Source organism: Bufo bufo, chromosome 7 (genome assembly GCF_905171765.1).
Source record: "Bufo bufo chromosome 7, aBufBuf1.1, whole genome shotgun sequence".
Lineage (NCBI taxonomy): Eukaryota > Metazoa > Chordata > Amphibia > Anura > Bufonidae > Bufo > Bufo bufo.
The window spans coordinates 27,410,250-27,435,204 of NC_053395.1; the positions used below are offsets into that span (position 1 = coordinate 27,410,250).

Genomic DNA, 24,955 nt, shown 5'->3' on the forward strand with positions numbered 1-24,955 from the left:
ACAAGGTTATCACAGGACAGAGAGAGAGAGAGATGTGGACATAGACAGCAGGAGGAAGGAGGGAGATCAGAAGAGAGAGACAGGATACAGCACAGGGGAGGGGGGAAGGCAGAGAGGATAAACAGGGAGGAGAGAGACTGTCACAGAGAATAGACAGCGAAAGAAGGATACTGGGAGGGATACGGGAAGAACAAGGGAGTGTGAAACCGAGACGGAGGCTGGGGGGATTACAGAGGAATGACAAAAGAGAGAAGCTGAGGAAGGCAGGGATGTAGGAGACACAGCAGGACCCGGGTACTGGATACAGACAGCAGAGACAGAGTAGGACGGGGATATAGGATACAGGCTGAGAAGACGGAATATAGGATACAGGCTGAGAAGACGGAATATAGGATTCAGGCTGAGAAGACGGGGATATAGGATACAGGCTGAGAAGACGGGGATATAGGATACAGGCTGAGAAGACGGGGATATAGGATACAGGCTGAGAAGACGGAGATATAGGATACAGGCTGAGAAGACGGGATATAGGATACAGGCTGAGAAGACGGGATATAGGATACAGGCTGAGAAGACGGGATATAGGATACAGGCTGAGAAGACGGGATATAGGATACAGGCTGAGAAGACGGGATATAGGATACAGGCTGAGAAGACGGAGATATAGGATACAGGCTAAGACGGGGATATAGGATACAGGCTAAGACGGGGATATAGGATACAGGCTGAGAACACGGGATATAGGATACAGACAGCAGAGACAAAGTAGGACAGTGATATAGGGTACAGGGTGAGAAGATAAGGACAGGTACATAGGAGGTCAGTTTTGGGGAATGATACTGGATACAGACACAGGAGAATATAGAAATACAGCGATATAGGATTCACATACAGGAGACGGGACAGGGATATAGGAGACGGGATAGGACAGGGATATAGGAGACGGGATAGGACAGGGATATAGCAGACGGGATAGGACAGGGATATAGGAGACAGGATAGGACAGGGATATAGGAGACGGGATAGGACAGGGATATAGGAGACGGGATAGGACAGGGATATAGGATACAGACACAAGCGACTGAGCAGCAGGGCAGGGATATAGGAGAGGGGACAGTATAGCTGAAGACTTAGACTCCGGCCTCTGGTTTGTGAGAGTACAGACAAGTGGAGGAATAGATGGTGGTGAATGCAGATTGTGCAGGTAGACGGCAGGCTGCGCGTTGCTGTATCGCAGGCTCTGTGGACGGGGGGAGCGGTTAGGACAGGCCCAGCTTATGGAAGGGGCACTGGTCTGATGTGTGACTGGACCATTCCTACTGGTACCGAGGAGTCTCCAGGACACGGGATGAGAGAAGACAGGGGAGGACTCTCACCTACAGTCTGAATACTACTCCTTACAGGTAAGAAAGCCCTATCCATTACCCTATTAACCCTTTCTTCCATACCCCTTCCCCAATGATAGTGTGGATATAATACAGTCAGGGTCGAGTCTCTGGTTCCCGTAGAAATGAATCTTTGCTTCCCAAAAACCTTTGCACCGGTACATGACCCAGTTCTCAGCTCGTGATGCTCGATTTAACCCTTTGTATGCGCTTAACCACAACTTAGCCCATTAACCTCATTTTCTTTTTTTTGCGGAGGCTGAAGGAACATCGCCCCGTTAACACTTTTCTGCCCAGCAACTGCAGACCATCTCCTGTAAGCCACGCTGGCTGTGCAGAGGCCTGCAGAGTGTTACTCCCGAGTCCCTGGAAAGGGGGTATTGCAATAACCGTCTAGACGTCGACCTCTCGAAATTTTGTATATCCCGAAGAAAAAGTCAGTTTAACCCTTCATCACCCTATGGGACGTAGACGCCTTGCATTGGGGATAGTGCACTGGAGTCCTGTGGTTGTATCCTGGAAAACAGGACTCTATGTGTGTACATAAGAGTTGTCGGATACGGCGAGGCCGGTCTGCAGTGTCACTCCTGTATATACGGCACATACACACACAGGGCCTGTTTGTACGGCGGTGAATGACATCTACAGGGCAGCGCTGTGTGCACGGAGGGAGCGAAACTCTGCAGCATTGTGCACTGTGCTGTACCGGGAAGCAGATGGGCTGTGTAAATCAACGGCGAGGCCCATTACTGACAGCAGTCACTCCTCCGCCTGCCTGAACCATGGGCTAGCTAGCGTCCAGATTATGGACCCTTTCGCGGCTGTAATGGACAGAGCGTGGCGGTAAATGAAGCTTATCGAAATCTCTACCCACCTATACGCATAGCTCGGCTACTACGATGGTATACACGCACCTGCATCCGTATGTGGACATTGTCAGGGACACATGGGAAAACTCTGCCCGTCGGCCATCTTCAAAAATGTCCCTCAGGCTTCACATCTTTCTTTGTCTTCAAGAAATCAAAGACAATGGGCATTAATAGCCTGTGCCGATTGGAAGGCCTGTAAAGGCATGGCTAGTCGACCGCGGATTTCGAACTTGGTGTACGGCGATAGATATGGAATGAATTAGCCCAATTTTGCCATTATAAAGGCGAGGAAGGTTCTGATAATAAAAGGCGTAAGAGGGTCCGACAGCCATAGGATGAGGTTTATGGTCTGGTCTTGGTCAGGTTCGGTATAGACAATAGAAGTCTCTTGCAGGTCTCAGGTGTAGCGTTACCTCGGTAGGTTTATTCATGTGTCACTCGATCTCACCGCCCCCCGGGGACTGCGTCTGTTTGGAGTGTTGTCTGTACAGGTGTGCTATGGCTCTAGGGGCCGTCTGAAGCTGGGTGTGCGCTGAGGTGTGGCTCCGTGATAGGAAGGGGGGGGCATAGACCTTGCCTAGATCCGTGCAGACAATGGCTCTTGTGTACGGTGAGATCTCCCTGAGTAAGTACCCGCTCCGGATAAGGCTACATGCACGCAACCGTATGTGTTTTGCGGGGGCAACGGAACGGACATACCGATGCAGACAGCACGCGTTTTTTGCGGACCCATTGAAATGAATGGGTCCGCATCCTATCCGCAAAAAAAAACAAACACGGAACGGACACGGAAACAAACAACGTTCGTGTGCATGTAGCCTAATGTGAATGAATGTAGTTGCGGTTCTGCCCACCGCATGGCATGCATGTACTGTATTCTGATGAAATGCCTGGGTAGGGGTTACCTGAGGCTACTTTGGATTTTGGGACGGTGGCGTGGAATATGTCCATAGCCTTTCCATATTGTCTTTCTGACCACGTTCGGTATGATGCAGGATGATGTTATCGTAGACTGGAATTATTAGCCTCTGCTTCAGATCCCTGTATTGCCTGCTCTGTCTCTGCAAGCTACCTGATATGATCGGTATTAATGACAGCCACTGCCGAAGGATATTTATCATGTCTGACTATCCCGATATCAATTTTGTATGTCCAAGTGCTGACTTACGCTGTGTATAGGCCCCTACCTGTAGAGGTCACTGCTACCGTTGATCCAGAATAAGTAGAATGCTGTATGGCATATATACAGCTCATGCTAATGTCTGTAAAGCGCTGCGGAATATAGTAGCGCTATAAAAATGGATAGAATAAATATAACATATATATATATATATACATACGCACCATATCACAGTGTCGGTTTACAGTATGTTCTTTTAACTGTGTGATTACATTGTATGTTATGCTGTGAACTCTGTGTTGATCCAGAATAAGAAGTCTGGTGTATACACAGCTCATATTATATATATATTTATATATACATATATATATATATACACCATATCACAGTATCAGTACGGTATGTTCAAGCAATGATTTAACTATTTAATTACATTGTATGTTATGCAGTGAACACTGTTGATCCAGAATAAGCACGATGGTGTATGTCATATAGGAAAGTCATATATATACCGGTGTGTATATATATATATATATATATATATACATATATATATATACACACACACCATATTGCGGTATCAGTACGAAGTGTTCAATCAATCTTTTAACTACAGCATGTGATTACATTGTATGTTATGCTGTGAACACTCTGTTGATCCAGAATAAGTGGAGTTCTATATAGCATGTATAGCATCCTATACCGGAAGTATGCAACTATAACTCCCAAGAGGAAGGGACACGGCTGCACACTGCTTCCTTATACACATGTCTTGTGTAACCCGAAGACATGATTCAGATGGGAAAATTTAGATGGAATTTACTAATGGTCAGAAACTACCCTTCTGGGCAGTTCAGGATATTTCTGTGGTCACTAGGGGGAGCTCACTGCATTCTGGTTTACCCTTGAGTTCAATAGGAGCTGTATACATTTCTATGCAGTGAGCTCCCTCTAGTGGCAGCTGAAATCAGACTGACTTTTATTATTTATTAAGAGGCGGTCACAGGGGTATGCTGTATAATTATTTAGTATGACTCAAGAGCTCCTGATCCCACAAATTCCAGCACCGTTGCAATATTGCCGTCCTATTTGACCCGTGGCCAGCATTAGAGCTTTGTGTGACTGCATGCGCTAGTTGCCTAGGACTGTGACTCGGTGTACCCCTTTAAAAATCCTGCCCCTGTAATATATTGCAATGACACAATCATACTAATCTGCTGTTTGTCACCATCTGCTGTATTGCTGCGGCACCAGTTCTATACATGGCCATTGTTGACCTATGTATGTGACCCTCGCTCGCTGCATGCGCGCCCATTGCTGTATTTGAAGGGTTAATCGCGGCACTGTTAGGTGATATATAAAATACCTGCTCAGGTATTAGACGTTCAGGAACCTAACACTTTGCAGACAATGAGGCAGAGGAGGGAATTCAATAGGCTTCATTTTTCCCAGCGTTTTCCCTCCGCAGGGCGAGATGGTGATGAGAAACTGACTGTACTCGAATCCTATATATCAAAGAGACACGGGGTTCCAACTGTGCATTAACTCCCTGCACGGCGCCGCAATAATGGACGGTCTGTGCCCTCTTCATCGACAGGGCGCTCATTAGAACAAATTTTTTTTTTTTTTTCTGCTCCCGTCGGTACACAGTGTCCGAGACTGCGAATTGGAGAGGCAAATAAAAAAATAAAAATAAAAAGATTCTGTGCAGCCGTCATAAAAAATGCTATGGCGTTACTGCCTGTCAGGTATGTAGCGGCGTTATTTAATACGTTATCTTCAGCAACGGCACATTATAAGTGGGCTCATTAGGCCGGGATCGTACATGTCGTCTGTGCGATATTTTTACTGCAGGTAAAAACTAAGGGAAACTCTATTTTTTCCCATTTTGGTGCCACGTGTCCCTATATTGCTTCTATGGGAGAAGGCCTCCATAACATGGTTGTATGGCGACACACAAAACGCCTATGTCTCCATAGTACAGACCTGAAGGTTCTTCACACTCTGCCATATGCATGAGACCTTACAAACCAGGCTGTAAGCCCCCTCCTCTTGACTGTGACACTTGGTCCTCCATGGATGACCCTCCCGGACCTCCATTTGATGGGACCGACTGTGGTTCCAGGAGCAGCTGCTCGCGCTCAGGAAGACAATGAAGGGGCTGCAGATCGTTGTACTGATAGGTGGGAGTCCTGGAGGTTAGACCTAAATCTCAGAGGACCACTTTAACAGATTTTAGAAAAAAGGTCAGATTGACGGTGGTCCGGCTAACGTATTTGTGAGAACCACTGGTGGAGGTTGCCAGTTCTCAGAAGACAGCAGTCACCCTTCACTATAGTTGTGCGAAAACAGTCAAGAGAGTGGTCGGACCGCATTGATTAGGCTTTAGACTTGCCATAAGAGTGAAATGTTGGAAAATCCCCTTAAAAGGGGTTATTCCATCATTGATGTAAAAAATGAAAACCAGACATCATATAGTACATGATGATACTTTTCGAACAAAGCTAGAACCAGCCCCGTACCTCACATGGATCCAGACATCTCCACATCCATTGCTTCAATTGCTCTGCTAGATTATGTTCAGTCTGGCAGCTCAGGGGACGTGTCCTTTCTGCTGTGGCCTCTCCCTGTAAGTGCCACAGGTTCTGACAGAACATATGGCTGGTGGCAGTTCAAGATTTAAACTGAGCGTGTGCGACCAGCTCAGTGAGACGGACAAAAAGTAAGGATAATAACAAACAGCAGGTGGCGCTATATAGATATAGTTTGTTGAGTAGCTCAGCTGCTATACAAAAATTTTAATTACATGCAATTACAAAAGGATTCAGATTCAGGTGCTTTTTTGAAAAATGTAGAATATGTTTCGTGACACAACCCCGGACCTATATGTAATGCCAACTGTCATGAGACATGGGCACCTTAAGGAGGAAAGTCTACATTGTCCATGCACAGGCCAACATTTCCAGCGTTGGTCCAGCTGATGTTTTTTTGCCCTTTTATGCACGCTTGACCATCTCCAAAGCTGCACCGAGCTCTGTCAGTTTGTACATTTGACAGATCAATCTTAAGGCATGAAATAGTGGCGCTCTGTCAAATGTACTGCTCGTCAAGATACAGCGGAGCTGGGGGACGGTCAAGTATGGAGGCCAGGAGAAAAAGTCCTGGGGTTAGCACCATGTTAAGTAAGCCGTGACTACACTGAAGCATAGTAGTAAATGGGATTATATGTCAGGCCTGAACGTTATATTACTATTATGGGTGACCTTCTCTGGTGTGTGGTGACCTCCAAACGCCTCATGACCTTTATAACAAGCACTGAAAAACTTTAATTGCTACGGAAGAGCCTCAAAACTGAGTTACGTTAGGAGGAGTGGATAGGGAGTCTGGTATAGCCACAGGTCTACTCTCAAGTCCCCTGGATGTTGGGTCACAATGGTGAACCTGCTTTTGGCACATGAAAGTGATGTCATAGGTGTGGTGATGTCATCAACCCCTAGTCTTGAGGCCTAAAGAGCTCTGTGGTTCTCTGCTATCTCAACAAGACCATCATGGGAGAGTTAACCTTCTGTTAACATGTGCTGTTAAGGCTGATGACACTTAAAGGGGTTGTTTCAGGACAGAAATTGATGGCGTATCACGAGGCTATTCCATTAATCAGCACGGGGTCTCAACTCTGTGCTCCTCGTTGATGTGCAGCGGCATCAGGCGAGCACGTTGCATGGTGGGCTATTGACTATAGCGGGTCGACCGTGGAGCCTCTAGAGAAAGTCTGGAAGTCTATTAAGAAATAGGAGTTTTTGGTTTAATGGTCAATTCCTCGCACCAAAGGACCATTACAGATTCAGCTGTAACCTCACTTGTTAACCCTTGGTGTAATGCGTCAGTTCAATGGAGAAAGAAGGAAACGGCGATTATCATGAGGAGACGTACAGTAATAAAAATATATGAGACTGTACATTCATACATATACACATGCGTGTACACTGTACTGTACCTATACAGTGCATACACATACCGTACAGCAATGCATTATATCAGACCTCCCAAGTGTCCCTTTTTTGGAGGGACAGTCCCTCTTTCTGACCCAAGTCCCCCTGTCCCTCTTTGCTCCTTAAATGTCCCTCTTTTTGATCTGAGGCATAGATTTGCATTATTACATTTACAATATTGACCCAGAAAGTGTTTGTCTGGTTCCTCTCTGTATATTTGAGCCCGCCTTGCATATTATTTCATTATTTGATGCAGTTGGGATTTTAGAGATTTCTTTATTTAATTATTTTTGCGTCATTTCGTAAGAGAAAACTGTTGAAGTCTGTAAATATGCAGGAAAATTGGATCTTTCAGACAATGAACCATAAGTGCCCCTCTCTTTGATCATCCAAAAAGTTGGGAGATATGATTATATTAATACATACACACTGGAGAATATATATATATATATTATTATTATTATTATTATTATTAAAAAAGCGCCATTCATTCCATAGCGCTGTACATATGATGAGCGGTGCACATACAGTACAGACCAAAAGTTTGGACACACCTTCTCATTCAAAGAGTTTTCTTTATTTTCATGACTATGAAGGCATCAAAACTATGAATTAACACATGTGGAATTATATACATAACAAACAAGTGTGAAACAACTGAAAATATGTCATATTCTAGGTTCTTCAAAGTAGCCACCTTTTGCTTTGATTACTGCTTTGCACACTCTTGGCATTCTCTTGATGAGCTTCAAGAGGTAGTCCCCTGAAATGGTCTTCCAACAGTCTTGAAGGAGTTCCCAGAGATGCTTAGCACTTGTTGGCCCTTTTGCCTTCACTCTGCGGTCCAGCTCACCCCAAACCATCTCGATTGGGTTCAGGGCCGGTTACTGTGGAGGCCAGGTCATCTGGCGCAGCACCCCATCACTCTCCTTCATGGTCAAATAGCCCTTACTTTCAAAGTTTTCCCAATTTTTCGGCTGACTGACTGACCTTCATTTCTTAAAGTAATGATGGCCACTCGTTTTTCTTTACTTAGCTGCTTTTTTCTTGCCATAATACAAATTCTAACAGTCTATTCAGTAGGACTATCAGCTGTGTATCCACCTGACTTCTCCTCAACGCAACTGATGGTCCTAACCCCATTTATAAGGCAAGAAATCCCACTTATTAAACCTGACAGGGCACACCTGTGAAGTGAAAACCATTTCAGGGGACTACCTCTTGAAGCTCATCAAGAGAATGCCAAGAGTGTGCAAAGCAGTAATCAAAGCAAAAGGTGGCTACTTTGAAGAACCTAGAATATGACATATTTTCAGTTGTTTCACACTTTTTTGTTATGTATATAATCCCACATGTGTTAATTCATAGTTTTGATGCCTTCAGTGTGAATCTACAATTTTCATAGTCATGAAAATAAAGAAAACTCTTTGAATGAGAAGGTGTGTCCAAACTTTTGGTCTGTACTGTACATAATACAGACAATTGCACTAAGCATGAACAAGACGAGTTACAGACTGGTACAGGAGGAGAGAGGGCCCTGCCCGTGAGGGCTTACAATCTACATGTATCATGCCTGCATATTGTATTTATTGTACATACATGCATACAAACATAGATATACACTGTACATATATGTGCAATGCGTGGGGGAGGCATGACGATGGCTGGAACTATAGAGGATGGGAGTGGTGGTGGCAGTGTGGGTGGTTGTAATCCTCATGGTGGCTAATCCCTCTCTCTCTAACGCTCCGTGGTCCACATGTGCAGTAAGTGGTGGATGCACCCTAGGCTTTTTGGGGGCTCTTGACTGTCCTGAGAAACACAGTTAAATTCCGGAGGGGGGACCTGTGGCCTCAAGACAGCAATACAGTTGAAAACTGCGGCAGGGCACGGGAGCCGATGACTCTCTGCCACGCCTTTCACCCTCATTGACCACGGGTCCCTAGGCTTGAAGTCACTGAGGCAGTAGAATGGAACACGCATTCATGAAGTGATGTCATTAACACAACCTCCTGTGTCAGGACACAGGCCTCTCAGCCTCAGATTTTAGTTTTACTTGCCCCCTTGGGGGAGAATACAGGGCACTAAAGGGGGCCATGCTGGAGGCATTATAGGGGGCATTGCTGAATGTCAAAGGTACAGTATGTAGTGCTGCAATCATCTTCTGTCGCCACCTGTAGAATCAGCAGCACACATCCATATTGGAGATGTAAAATTAATAATAATGTAATAAAAAAAGCACAATATACCATACATTGGGTGAAGTCAGTGCTGATGCTAATGTCTAATAGTAAGAGGGATGCTTCTGCACACGCGGCAGGTTTACAAATAGTTACTTCCTTCAAGTATCTGGGCATTCAGATATCGAATAACGATCAGGATTATGAGGAACTAAATTTGATACCGCTGTTGCATAGATTTAGACAGAAGGTCCAGACTTGGACTCGTCTACCTCTTACTATAATCGGCCGTACTAATCTACTTAAAATGGTTTTAATGCCTCAACTTTTATACATGTTACATAATGCTCCAATCTGGATGCCCCTCCGTTTTTTCTATACTGTGAATGCGATATTCAGGAATCTTATCTGGAAGATAGGAATTCCACGAATATGGCCTATTGCACACGAACGTATGGCTTTTTCAGTGTTTTGCGGTCCGTTTTTCACGGATCCGTTGTTCCGTTTTTTGTTTCCGTTGTGTTTCCGTTTCTGTTCCGTTTTTCTGTATGGCATATACAGTATACAGTAATTACATAGATAAAATTGGGCTGGGCATAACATTTTCAATAGATGGTTCAGCAAAAAACGGAACGGAAACGGAAGACATACGGATGCATTTCCGTATGTGTTCCGTATTTTTGCGGACCCATTGACTTGAATGGAGCCACGGGAAACATGATTTGCGGGCAATAATAGGACATGTTCTATCTTTAAACGGAACGGAAAAACGGAAATACGGAAACGGAATGCATACGGAGTACATTCCGTTTTTTTTGCGGAACCATTGAAATGAATGGTTCCATATACGGAACGCAAAAAAACGGCCAGTAAACGGGGGAAAAAACGGTCGTGTGCAGGAGGCCTAAAACTTGCTACTTTGTGTAGGCCCAAAACTCAAGGAGGACTGAATGTCCCAGACCCCTGGATATATTACTTAGCAGCCCAATTGCAGCATATCAGGGGCTGGGGAGATGATGGTGGCCTTAATACAGCTGGACGGATTGTAAAACAATTGATTAATGGTAAAAGCCTAATGTCCGCAATAGAGGATGGTACAATGGTTAAAGTAGGGAACCGATTTGGCCTGCTCCGTACTATACACAGAGTCTGGTGGAAGGCTAGAACTGTTGCAGGACTCACGGGTTATAACAAGTTCACTGTAATTTGGCCCAACCTTATGTTTAAGGATTTGGATAAAGTAGCAAATGCCCAGATATGGGAAGCATACGGACTTAGGGTCCATTCACACATCCGTAAGTGTTTTGCGGATCCCCAAATTGTGGATCCGCAAAACACGGACACCTGCAATGTGCGATCCGCACATCACAGACACTATAATAGAAAATGCCTTTTCTGGTCCGCAAATGCGAATTCGCATCCGTTCCAGCCCCATTCAAAGTGAATGGGTCCGCAAATTGCGGAAGGAATGCGGACCCAAATTACAGACGTGTGAATGGATGGACCGCATACATCAGTTATTTGATAATGATACCCTTTCACACGGGCGAAAATTCAGTGCGGGTGCAATGCGTGAGGTGAACGCATTGCACCAGCACTGAATCCGGACCCATTCACTTCAATGGGGCTGTGTACATGAGCGGTGATTTTCACGCATCACTTGTGCGTTGCGTGAAAATCGCAGCAAGCTCTATATTGTGCGTTTTTCACGCAATGCAGGCCCCATAGAAGTGAATAAGGGTGCGTGAAAATCGCAAGCAAGTGCGGATGCGGTGCGATTTTCACGCACGGTTGCTAGGAGACGATCGGGATGGGGACCCGATCTTTATTATTTTCCCTTATAACATGGTTATAAGGGAAAATAATAGCATTCTGAATACAGAATGCTTAGTAAAATAGTGATGGAGGGGTTAAAAAATAACAAACAATTAATAAACTCACCTTAATCCACTTGAACGCACAGCCTGGCATGTCTTCTTTCTTTTTTGGAGAAAAGGACCTGTGGTGACATCACTGTGCTCATCACATGTGATGGACCATGTGATGAGCGCAGTGACGTCATTAAAGGTCCTTTAGCCAGGTCCTGAAGAAGGTCAAAAGAAGTGGATGGGGTGAGTTAAATTTGTTTATTATTTTTAACCCCTCAATGGACATTTTACTAAGCATTCTGTATTAAGAATGTCTGGGTACCAAACATGCCGATTTTTCTCACTCGCGTGCAAAACGCATTAAAACGCTTTGCACTCGCACTGAAAAATCATGCATTTTCCCACAACGCACCAGCTTCTTGTCCGGTCTTCACACGCGACGCCCGTGTGAGAGTGGCCTTAAGGAATATACCCAGCTGCAAAAAGAATTTATACTACCGAAAAGACAATTTTAATTTTATTTGCAACTCCGGCATGCCATACACAGGAACAGCAATGAAAGATAGCACCTGCCACTAAACATTCTATCATAGACCTTACTAGTTCACAAGGGGGCGCCAGTGGGATTATTTCTCTTCACTATAAGAGCCTAATGGAGATGCAATAAAAAAAAAAAAACACCCTTTACGGTTATACGACAAGTGGAAGAAGGATATATCTGACCTGACTGTAGAACAATGGGATAAAGTGTTAGAGGAGTTCACATCAGTGGCAGGAAGTGAGGCCCATAGAGTCTCCCAACTATATCTGCTCCATAGGGTATATACAGTGCTGCACATAATTATTCATACCCCTGGCAAATTTTGACTTAAAGTTACTTTTATTCAACCAGCAAGAAATTTTTGGACGGGAAATGACATAGGTGTCTCCCAAAAGATAATAAGACGATGTACAAGAGGCATTATTGTGGGGAAAAAACATTTCTCAGCTTTTATTTACATTTGAGCAAAAAGTGTCCAGTCCAAAATTATTCATACCCTTCTCAATAATCAATAGAAAAGCCTTTATTGGCTATTCTTCCTATAATTGCAGACCAGCTTTTTGCAGGTCTCCACAGGTATTTTTGCCCATTCATCTTTAGCAATGAGCTCCAAATCTTTCAGGTTGGAGGGTCTTCTTGCCATCACCCTGATCTTTAGCTCCCTCCACAGATTCTCAATTGGATTCAAGTCTGGACTCTGGCTGGGCCTCTCCAAAACGTCAATGTTGTTGTCTGCTAACCGTTTCTTCACCACTTTTGCTGTGTGTTTTGGGTCATTGTCATGCTGAAATGTCCACTGGTGCCCAAGGCCAAGTTTCTCTGCAGACGCCTGATGTTGTCGTTGAGAATCCTCATGTATTGCTCTTTTTTCATGATGCCGTTTACGGTGATCAGGTTCCCTGGTCTATTGGCTGAAAAACACCCCCAAAGCATTAGGTTCCCACCACCATGTTTGACAGTGGGGATGGTGTTCTCTGGGTTGAAGGCTTCTCCTTGTTTACACCAAATGAAGGAAACATCATTGTGACCAAACAATTAATTTTTTGTTTCATCTGACCATAACACAGAAGACCAGAAGTCTTCTTCTTTGTCCAGATGAGCTTTTGCAAAGGTCAAGCAAGCTTTTGTGTGCCTTATCTGGAGAAGTGGCGTCCTCCTTGGTCTGCATTGTGCAGTGTCCGTTGGATTGTCTGCCTTGAGACATTGCCACCAGCAGAGCCCAGATTCCCCAGGATGGCCTTGGTGGTGATCCTTGGATTCTTTTTCACCTCTCTAACTATCCTCCTGGCCAGCACAGGTGTCACTTTGGGCTTGCGACCACGTCCTCTGAGATTTTCCACAGTGTGGAACATCTTGTATTTTTTGCTCAAATTTAAATATAAGCTAAGAAATGTTTTTTTTTTCCACTGTAATGCCTCTTGTACATCGTCTTATTATCTTTTGGGAGACACCTATGTCATTTCCCGTCAAAAAATAACTTGCTGGTTGAATAAAAGTAACGTTAAGTCAAAATTTGCCAGGGGTATGAATAATTATTAGGGATGAGCGCGAATATTCGAATAGCGAAATATTTGTACGAATATTACAACTTTGTAAATTCGCGAATATTTCTAATATATTAAAATATATTCGTTATAACGAATATTCGTGGTTTTTTTTCCATCTGAACCTATTAGTCATATTAGTAATTTACTTTAATATCACTAAATTAGTGCTAGTAATTTAGTATCACAAATTTTGTGATAGTAAAAATGACTACTATCACTAATGGGTTGGCTTGGTAGAATGCCACGTAGAATTAAGGCAGTTCTGAAGGCAAAAGGGGTTCCAACACCGTATTAGTATGGTGTTTCTAATAATTCTTTAGGTGAGTGTATATTACGAATATTCGCTATATTGCTACAACTTAGTTTTTTCGAATATTCGTAATATTCTAAAAATCAAAGTTATTGCAATATAGCGAATATTCATAAAATACACATATAGACTGCAATTTAGCTAATATAGTGCTATAATCTTTTTTTTATAGTCAAATTTTTTTGTCTCTTCTGACACTATTAAAAATAAATACTACAGCACTATATTAGCTAAATTGCAGTCTACACTCACCTAAAGAATTATTAGGAACACCTGTTCTATTTCTCATTAATGCAATTATCTAGTCAACCAATCACATGGCAGTTGCTTCAATGCATTTAGGGGGGTGCTCCTGGTCAAGACAATCTCCTGAACTCCAAACTGAATGTCAGAATGGGAAAGAAAGGTGATTTAAGCCATTTTGAGCGTGGCATGGTTGTTGGTGCCAGACGGGCCGGTCTGAGTATTTCACAATCTGCTCAGTTACTGGGATTTTCACGCACAACCATTTCTAGGGTTTACAAAGAATGGTGTGAAAAGGGAAAAACATCCAGTATGCGGCAGTCCTGTGGGCAAAAATGCCTTGTGGATGCTAGAGGTCAGAGGAGAATGGGCCGACTGATTCAAGCTGATAGAAGAGCAACGTTGACTGAAATAACCACTCGTTACAACCGAGGTCTGCAGCAAAGCATTTGTGAAGCCACAACACGCACAACCTTGAGGCGGATGGGCTACAACAGCAGAAGACCCCACCGGGTACCACTCATCTCCACTACAAATAGGAAAAAGAGGCTACAATTTGCACAAGCTCACCAAAATTGGACTGTTGAAGACTGGAAAAATGTTGCCTGGTCTGATGAGTCTCGATTTCTGTTGAGACATTCAAATGGTAGAGTCCGAATTTGGCGTAAACAGAATGAGAACATGTATCCATCCTCTGATGGCTACTTCCAGCAGGATAATGCACCATGTCACAAAGCTCCAATCATTTCAAATTGGTTTCTTGAACATGACAATGAGTTCACTGTACTAAAATGGCCCCCACAGTCACCAGATCTCAACCCAATAGAGCATCTTTGGGATGAGGTGGAACGGGAGCTTCGTGCCCTGGATGTGCATCCCTCAAATCTCCATCAACTGCAAGATGCTATCCTATCAATATGGGCCAACATTTCTAAAGAATGCTATCAGCACCTTGTGGAATCAATGCCACGTAGAATTAAGGCAATTCTGAAGGCAAAAGGGGGTCCAACACCATATTAGTATGGTGTTCCTAATAATTCTTTAGGTGAGTGTATATTACGAATATTCGCTATATTGCTACAACTTAGTTTTTTCGAATATTCATAATATACACATATAGACTGCAATTTAGCTAATATAGTGCTGTAGTATTTTTTTTAATAGTGTCAATTTTTTCCAAAAATGAAGTTCAGAAGAGACAAAAATTGACTATAAAAAAAAAGATTATAGCACTATATTAGCTAAATTATGTGTATTTTACAATATTCGTAATATTCTAAAAAACGAAGTTATAGCAATACAGCGAATATTCGTAAAATACACATATTAGCCAACCAATATGAAAGTTGCCTTATACAGTTTAAAGAAAATCGCAATACGCGAAAAATTAAATCGCATATTATTCGAGATAAATAGAATAATGACGAATATTCGATTTTGACGAGTATAAGACGAATATTCAATCGAATATTCGCAAAATATCGCAAAATCGAATATGGCGCCACCCGCTCATCACTAATAATTATGGGCAGCACTGTAGAACCCCGGTTGTACTGAAAAAAATGGGGTATAGGGAGGATGATGACTGCCCAAGATGTGGGACACCTAACGCTGATCTAATTCATCTTATGTGGAACTGCCCTAGACTAAGACGCTACTGGACCGAGGTTATAGACCTGTTACATACGGTATTTGGTGTACGGGTAGATCAGACAGCAACACTCTGTATCTTGGGATATGTTAAAACGCTGCAATTAACGCCAGAAAAAAAGATTAGCTCTTATGCGTATACTGTATCAAGCAAGAAAATTGATTAATCAACATCCCCCAAAAGTTAGGGAACTGGTGGAGAAGATTCACACATTGATACGATTGGAAAGATATGTATATCAGAAACGAAATATAGAACTCATGATTGCAGCATTATAATGTAGCCTATAGGGGTGACAATAAGGATACTTTTAGGTGACGGGAAAAGATAGTACTGGATGTCTAGCAGCTAGTACTCTGCTGGGGCAGACTAACGTCTGTTATTGCATGTTATAACTTTGTGATGTATACCATTGGGGTGATATATACTCTGGGTGGAATATAACTATCGCACTGGATCAGTATGTAGAGTCTTATGCATTAGAATGAATGAAAGGGTTAAATGTACATGGGCCTAGAAGACGACCAACAATATACGAGAAGAGGAACCACACAGAGTTCAGAGAAAAACTGTATCATCTGATCATAAGATTTCACTATGGACTTTCTTCAGACTGCAGAGTTTGTGTTACTTGTTTTTTCTTTAAAAAATGACAAAATAAATAAAAATGATCTGATATAAAAAAAAAATAAAGCACAATATAATAATAGTGATCATCTTCGGAGTTTCCTTCCATTGAAGGAAACAATAAAGCAGAATCTAAATCCCAGCAGTATTGTAATCTCAGGAACATGACTCAGGCCTGATCAATGTTAGGTAATGGTTCATCTCTCAAAATGGCCACAAGTTGGGGCCCAAATGCACTGCTGTTTGCGGTCAGTTGTATATACTATATAGGTTTCATCAATAACTCAGTGGTTCTGTGCCCCCGACATCAGATATGAGTGCTAAAAAGACTAAGCGCACTCCGAGACTGAACATCAACGGGACGCCGGGGACTCATTATATATTAACCATATGTCAGGAATATTGACAGGACTCCAAGTTTATACTCTCAGCTCCTTCCGCCTTCCCTTTAAATCTATTCTGTTCTCTAGTCTTCCTTTCCAAACCCATTAATGGGACACATATGGCTTCCACACAGGAGGGCGGCCACTTTGTAGATTGCTTCATTTCATAAGAACGCAGTGAATCGATGAGGAACAGATATGTCGGCATTCCCAAAGGAAATTTTTTAATTGTAGCTGAATCAAGATGTAACCTTAAAACTGGTCCCAAAAAAGCTGACATTTTACACTTGAAGAGTTCCAGATATAGGGACGTATGAAGGTCATAGACAGAAGACAAGAGACCTGTATGGCATTTAGGTAAAAGTTCTGTGTGGTGGATCCATATGATGGGGTATTGACATTTATATTACCAGAGAGCCTTAGTGACACCCCTCATTTGTGTATAATGTATATCCCAAAACCAGTCTCATCAGACCCCGAGCTGTGATGGACAGGTATGGCGAGCTCCTAGAAAGCCTTGCCAATAGGACTTATATCTGATGATTTGTCCTTGATTCAGTGAATCCATATCAATGCCCACCCCATTTAAGATAATGCAGGCTAATAGATGGATATCCATTAAGCTTCCAATGTTTTAATTGATGGAAACATGGTTCTCCAATTGAGAGACAAGAGTCTGTAGACCGGCACATGCCCATAACCTTGCTATAATTGGGAGCTAAGTGGTTCCAGGATTGCAAAAAATATTGCATTTATGTCCTATTGTCTCCTTCAAAAACAATAGCTCCAACGTTTCATGTGGCATATCTATAAATAAGGAACTAGATCAGTCATTTAGGGTTCCCATCAAGGTTAAATTTAGACTCCCTTTTGGGATATAGTAGGGCACGATTGAGCTCCCAGAACATCCAGGAAGGCTGTCAGAGTATGCTAGGAGGTTTAGGACCATTTGTCCAGAAAAAGAGTTGTCCCATTGCCCTACATTCTGTTCTTTGAGAGTCTTTGAGGTGTTCTAATTTATAAGTACAGTATCACAAACCTTGCATGGCAGGCCCGGATCATGGCTGTCAGAGTATGCTTGGGGTTGTAGTTTCATAACAGCTGGAGAACAACAGGTTGGAGGCCACATGACTAGAAGAAGAGTTATCTAATTTCCCTATATTTTGTCCTTTGAGTGTCCTTGAGGTATCCTAATTTATAAGTAGTGTTACAACCCTTACATGGCAGAACCAATTCATGGCTGCTGGAGAACAACAGGTTGGAGGACACCTGTCTAGAAGAAGAGCTGTCCCCTTGTCCTACATTCTGCCCTTTGATTGTCCTTGTGGTCACAATGCTGCAAACCCAGATCCAGTTCTTGATATACACATAACAGATTTCATTTTTCTTCTTTTAGGCTTCTGCCCTGTTGCATCGTCTTTATACAGTTATTTTACAAATGCTTCTATTGCCTTTGGTTGTTTTGGACGTTCTTGGTTATCACAAAGTATTTTCTTTTCTTGTAGTGTGAGCATGAGTGCTGGGTCGGTGGATCAAGAACCGTCCCGGAAGCTAGGCTGCTGTGGTGTACCTGTGATTACGGAAGACATGCAGGCGCTAGCTATCCGAAGCCTGCCCGGGGGCGAAGTACAGAAGCACTATGAGCTCATTCGAGAGCTGGGAAAGGGAACGTATGGCAGGGTGGAGCTGGTGTCCCATAAGAGCACTGGTAAGTCAGTCTAAGAAAAGGTAAATGTTCATACCCTCAGTTTGAATGTTACCTTATTAAACCCAGTAACAGGCAGAAAATGTGTATGTTCTGGACTAGACAAGGGCATAGCTGTAGGGGGTTCTGATGCAGCAGCACTATATCTAAGAATCCTGTTCTCAATTTTAGGCAACAAGATGGCTCTGAAGTTTGTGAACAAGAACAAGACCAAGCTGAAAAGTTTCCTGCGGGAGTTCAGCGTAACGAGCGCTCTATCTTGTAGTCCATTCATTATCCGAGCATTTCATGTGCTCTTCCAGACAGAGGACTGCTATGTCTTTGCTCAAGAATATGCACCAGCTGGAGACCTTTTTGATATTATTCCACCACAGGTGAGATGAACCTGCTATTTGGTGAGTCTGAATGCATGAGTAGAAGGCCATTTCTTAATAATATGTTGTGTTGTGAGTCCCTGAATTGTCTGAATCTGTTCATGGTTTATGAGTCATGGGTTCATGAGTCATTCAGCAGAATAGAGTGCGTTGGCTTGTCCATGGTCTGTTTATTGAGCTTGTTAGTTTGTGCCCCGTCTATTGATGAACTAACTCTTTTTTTTTTTTGGCTTGATTTTTTGTTCTGTTTTGACCTGTTGCTTTTGTTAGGGGGATGATACTACACTGCAGCTCAAATCCAGTATTCCTCACACTTTAGCTTGGGATTTGTGTTAATCCATTGCTTTAACCAGAAGATGCTTATATATGGACTTTGGTTCACTACCAGAGCACTGCTTTGGGGTTCATTGAGCTCTACATATTTTGTTTCATGTGGTTTATTGATACACTTCTTCCCAGCAACCAACTTTTTATTCTTCTTTCCAGGTGGGTCTCCCAGAAGACATGGTGAAACGATGTGTTCAACAACTAGGATTAGCTCTGGATTTTATGCACAGCAAAAGCCTAGTTCACCGTGACATCAAACCAGAGAATGTTCTTCTATTTGATCGTGAGTGTCGGCGAGTTAAGTTGGCAGACTTTGGCATGACGCGTAAAGTGGGCTGCCGTGTTAAAAGAGTGAGTGGCACAATCCCATATACAGCACCAGAAGTATGCCAAGCTGGACGGTCAGAAGGCTTTCCAGTAGAGACAAGCTTGGACGTCTGGGCTTTTGGAGTACTAATCTTCTGTGTACTCACAGGCAACTTTCCTTGGGAGTCAGCCTCGCCAGGAGATGCCTTCTTTGAGGAGTTTGTGCACTGGCAGAAGGGTCGTCTACCTGGTCTTCCTTCTCAGTGGCGCCGCTTCTCGGACAATGCTCTACGAATGTTCCAACGCCTTCTTTCCTTAGAGTCAGAAAAAAGGAGCCCGGTCAAGGAGGTCTTCTTCTACATTAAATATGACTTACTATCAGAAGTTCGTCGTAGACCTTCTTACCGCTCTCGCAAACAGACAGGAGAAAAGTTACCACCCGTGCCCCAACGTCATGAGAATCCCACTCCCCTCAAGAGGACAATACTTACTGAGGGAGGCTCCTCACCACGTGTTCCACACTCTCTGCCTGAACCTGGCCAGCCATCTTCTGGTTCTGGCAGGACAGATGGGCGTCAGGACAAGAATAAAACTCAAATGTTGCTGGCCACCGCCATTGAGATTTGTGTGTAACATGGACCACCCTGTTGGATTCTACTCCACTGGGAACTGATGTCGTTCTCTCCAGTAAAGGTCATCTCCTGGTTTAAGATGTAAAGCAGGGTAGACCTCTTAGCAATTAATGGTCATGAGCCTACAAGCAAAAAAAAAAATGGTGTGAAAACACTCACTGAAAGAAATAATGGACATATCTGGTTAGTTTCCATTTGTGATTGAGCTTTTCGATCAAAACTTGCAAAGATTGTCAGAGTTGGTGACTTAAGTGCTGCTTCTACTTTGGGGTGAAGGACTTATATAGAACTTGTAAAGACTGATATAAGGGAGACAGTGTTCACACAAACATCTTTGGTCATACTCTACAACCAAACCCTACCCATCCTAAAAAGATGAAAACAGCACAGGCAGGGCAAGTGCAATCTTACATACCCCGAAAGTGTAGTTTCTTCATAAGCGTCTGAAAGCACCTGACTGACCTGCAGCCAGATCTTGTACTACGTTGTTCAATATGGAAAGAAATGCACCAAGGCTTAAAAAAAACGGTGCTAAGGTAACTATGGAAATCATGAGGCTGTAACCTTAGCAATCCTTCAAGCCGTTTGTTTTTCTCTTTTGTATACAATACTGTTGCTATGAGTTCTTTTCCTAGTTGCCTTAGCACCATATCTATGGCTGACCAACCCTCCAAACGAATAAGGGCTTGCATTGTAACTCATCCCGAAAGCTGCACCAGGGTAATCTCTTAATCTAAGAGTCTTCTCTTGAAAATAATCTTTTCATTTTGAACAAATTTTACATTCCCTTTAAGCCTATCAGGCTTCACTTTAAGGGTCACGTGTTTATTTGAGTAGACACCAAAAATGGGAAATTTTAAAACTAGAAAATGGCCATTGTGCAGAAGAGCCCCGGAGGTTTCACTACAAAGGGTGTCGGGTCTCTTCTTATTGGCAGGCTCACGTAGCTAATTGTGAAAGTGGCACTTATCGGCTCCGGCAGTTTCCATGGAAACGTAGAACCTGCCGTAACCTTTGGAGGACTATAGAATGTTCCTCTAGGATTTCTGAAAGGTGTTTAATTCAATTGTCCCCCGTATGAAATCATTTTTGGCATCCTCCAGTATCTTTCTTCAGTCCATAGTGCTGATATCAGGTCACCCTCTAAGTTATCAATGACTGACAATCCCCCACCATAGGGTTATTAAATTGAACGACGCAATGGAGTCTGCCCATCCCCCGCATCCTCCACCACAAGACTGGTTGAATGCACATATAGCATACATTGCCTTGACAGTCATTCTAACAGAGAGGGTGATCGAGGGAAGCAGGAGGACAAGCAGTAATCTTTTCCCTGTCCCGAAAATTGCCTATGCAGAGTACATGTAGCAGATGTTTTACTGTTTAGTTGTGTATGCCACTTTCCCTTCTTTTGTTGGGTACTCATGTCATTTGGGAAGCCTCATACTAAGTTATCCTTACACTTATTGTCACACCTTCTTCACTTATTTAAAGGCATTCTATATCTAAGGATGCTGGCAGCCATTTTGTGTGCGAATCCCAACTCATGGTCTCATGTGAATGGAGGAACCAAATTTATTTATTATCATCGGTTTAGTTAACAAAATGGCCGCCCACCTTGCTCATGTGTCAATCCTTGAAGAATGCTGGCGGGTACTTTGTGTGCCAGTCCAACTCTTGGTCTCATCTAAATGGAGGAACTAGATGTCTTTATTATCATTGGTTTAGCCAACAAAATGGCCGCCCACTATGTTCATGTGTCAATCCTTGACTGGAAATGATTACTATTGAAAATATCCCATACAAAATGGGCGCCATATTTTACCATTTTTCTATAAAGTATCATCCAAGTATGGCAGTTACATGAGGTAAAATTTTTTAACAGGTTTGATCTTCTTCAGGTCGTGAATTTAGATTTGTGTTAAGTGGCACGTGACCTTCTAAAATTTAATTCCAGATGTCGCCATTTGCATCAGCCCTATGACAACATGCTGGCATCGGGGGTACTTTCTGTTGGGTTCCCATTGGTTTTTGCTACCAATGGGGACCTATCATGAGATCTGTCAGGATTTTGTTCGGATCTGCTTCATAAAGTATCCGTCAACAGCTGTCATGGCTCAATCTAAGTTGCAGACGATACGTAAACCCAGAGGGGCAGGTGCCAGTGCCATGTGGCTAAAGCTAGCACAAAAAGTTTTGGTAAAGGGTGCTAATTCTGACTATGTGATGGATGAAATTCTCCCTCTTCAGTTCATGAAGTACATAAAATGGCGGTCATACAGGTTTGTGAAGCGCTCCCTCGCTAAGTGTCTACAACAGTTTCCAAGCCTGCTCTGGGTATCTGAGGACTTGCTGCTACGGCCTCAGTCAATACAAACCATATTAAGGGCTACAGCATTGCTATAACAGTGGAAGTGCCGTAACTATTACCAGTGCCCGTTACCAAAAAAAAAAGCGGTGTACACATCAGATGAACACAAGATGGCCGCCATCGGGTCAAGCTCCTTCTTTCAAGATATCTAAGTTCTTAATAAAGATAATAATTTTTTAGATGTCTACAAAACTTTCGAAAACAAAAAGTGTGTTTACGTCCTTGGAAACAAGCAGTCAGAGCACAATAATGGGTCTCCCGTCTTAGCACTGTCTGTAAGGAAAAGTGGTCTCATTTTCGTCCCTATCCACCAATGAGATCTCTGCTTTCATTCACCCTGAAAAGAAATCAGACTTTTATTGGTTGCCCATAATAACCAATAAGGGCCCACATGTAATTTTTTCAATACATGTTATGAAATAAAAGCTGAATTCTGATTGGTTACTACAGCTAGTCTGTTTTCCAGACTAGAGACTAGAAACTTAGACTACAGGTGACCAATCAAATTCCTTGTTTCACTTTTCTAGTGTCTGAGCTCTGATTGGTTGCTATGGGTAGTCTATTTTCTGAACTACCCTAGAAACCTAGCCTCCAGGTAACCAATCAAAAACCAATATTTCATTTCTTAAGAGTAGTTTACAAAATGAAACCTGAGCTTTGATTGGTTGTTATGGCCAGTCTATTTTTTAACTACCTTAGTCACCTAGACTCCAGGTAACCTATCAGAATCCATATTTCATTTTTCCAGAGTAGTTTACAAAATGGAAGCTGAGCTCTGATTGGTTGCTATAGGTAGTCTATTTTCTGAACTACCATAGAAACCTAGACTCCTGTAACCAATCAGAATCCATATTTCATTTTTCCAGAGTAGTTTACAAAATGAAACCTGAGCTCTAATTGGTTGCTATGGCTAGTCTATTTTCTAAGCCCTAGTAACCTACAGACCAGTCAGATTCCGTGTTTCATTTTTCCTGTGCTGTTTAGAAAATGAAAGCCGGGCTCTAATTGTTTACTATGGGCAACATAGCCACTTTTTCTCCTGTGACAGTTTTGGTACATGAAGCCCAATCGTCCTTCCTTTTTGTCTCTCCCTGGGTTTAGGGCCTAGATATAAGTCACGTTTTTTCCCCCTAGAGTGAGACCCTGTATATTCCTCCAAGTGGTATAGACGACTTAAGTAGCATACTCCCCTATTTGCCTTAGACGTCTTCAATGTTCACAATATTAGTGCAATAATGTAGATAAGGTGATAATTGATTAACTTTTTAACTCGCGTGTAGGGTATTTCTGATTCAAGGTTAGGGCTAGCTTAGTACCGTTACCTCAGTTTAGCTGACCTGTTAATAATATATATATATAGATACCGTATACAGTTATGTATAGATGTAGAAAAACATATTCCTATATGTGGACTTTTTCTTTAAATGTGAATATCGCACCTTTTGTTCCACATACCTCTCTTTAAACCTGCGGCTAAATGACGGATTGTTGGGGTCTCTATGAAGTGATATTGCAGCCCCTTAAAGGGGTTGTCTGTTTTCGAATGCTTTACAAAAATCCTGTTGAGGAATTCTATGTTAAAGGTTTTCTCTACTTTGGAAAACCTCTACTAGATGGGCCTCAGGACAATAAACTGATCACAAAGTGTCCTCCTGTTGGGATTCCCAGTGATCATATGTAATCAGTGGGGAAAACGTTGAGTTTCCCTGCAGCGCTGCCACAGGGGAAATGAAGTATTGCACGCTGTCCATTTAAATAAATGGATATGGATTGTCTGTGTAATGCAGGACAGCACAGGTCCTCCAGAGCGACAGATGTTCTTTGTAGCTGTTCTTCACTATGGTCAGGAGGAGATGAGGATCCTCAACAGACGACCACCTTTATTAAAGACTATGTACACCTTTGCGGGCAATGTTTTATAATTGCATTTTACTAATTTTGGGCTTATGGTAAATCATATTTTTCAATTGGTCTTTATTAAAAATATTGAGCCATTCTGTCACAAAGAATTAACTGTTTTTCTAGCTGTGTGAATCGTACTTTTTACTTTCACTTTGCGCCGGTCATCTAATAATCCTTATCTCTAAATTACTAAAAGGTCATAAACACTCATTTAAAGCACATTCATATCAGCAAGATAAGACTTGAGCTATAATATTATAATAAGAGTTTAGCAGGTCAGAGATCAAAGCTAAAGAGCCATCATCTGAGCTGCCTGACGGAACAGAGTGAAAAGTCAGATCCTGCTACTAGAGAATCTCAATGCTGTACAGAGCAAAGGGCTTAACATTTTTCATAAAAAAACATTTGAAAAAAACAAGTTTTAGCTCAAAATGAGCGAAACATAATAATAACAAAATGCCCCCAAAAGGTGTGCATAGCCTTTAACTCCGAATTTCCTAATAGGAATATTAAAATTGTTTTTCTGCACTGGACAAGTACTTTAAGGCTACTTTCACACTGGCGGCAGCAGGGTCCGGCAGGCTGTTCTAATCCATGCTAATGCTAGCCCAACGTGCCACCCGAT

The 24,955-nt window shown here is 42.6% G+C and overlaps 1 protein-coding gene across 2 annotated transcripts; it reads left to right on the top strand.

Moving 5' to 3' along the window:
- Positions 1–24,361, top strand: SBK1 (SH3 domain binding kinase 1). 2 transcript variants are annotated; one of them, XM_040441094.1, is made up of 4 exons: positions 1–1,403; positions 18,219–18,421; positions 18,590–18,792; positions 19,279–24,361. In XM_040441094.1, the coding sequence occupies exons 2-4, from the start codon at positions 18,226–18,228 to the stop codon at positions 20,056–20,058; spliced, it is 1,179 nt and encodes a 392-aa protein (XP_040297028.1). In that variant the 5' UTR covers positions 1–1,403; positions 18,219–18,225; the 3' UTR covers positions 20,059–24,361. The 2 variants fall into 2 exon arrangements, with proteins under 2 accessions (XP_040297028.1, XP_040297029.1); XM_040441095.1 differs by lacking the exon at positions 1–1,403 and adding an exon at positions 2,835–2,879.
- Positions 24,362–24,955: the final 594 nt, after the last annotated feature.

What these genes read in the sequence shown, in the direction of transcription:
- SBK1 (XM_040441094.1), top strand. Translation starts at nt 18,226, where the DNA reads ATGAGTGCTGGGTCGGTGGATCAAGAACCGTCCCGGAAGCTAGGCTGC. An exon ending in GGTGTCCCATAAGAGCACTG is followed by an intron (nt 18,422 to 18,589) that starts GTAAGTCAGTCT and finishes TCTCAATTTTAG; the next exon opens with GCAACAAGATGGCTCTGAAG. An exon ending in TTGATATTATTCCACCACAG is followed by an intron (nt 18,793 to 19,278) that starts GTGAGATGAACC and finishes TCTTCTTTCCAG; the next exon opens with GTGGGTCTCCCAGAAGACAT.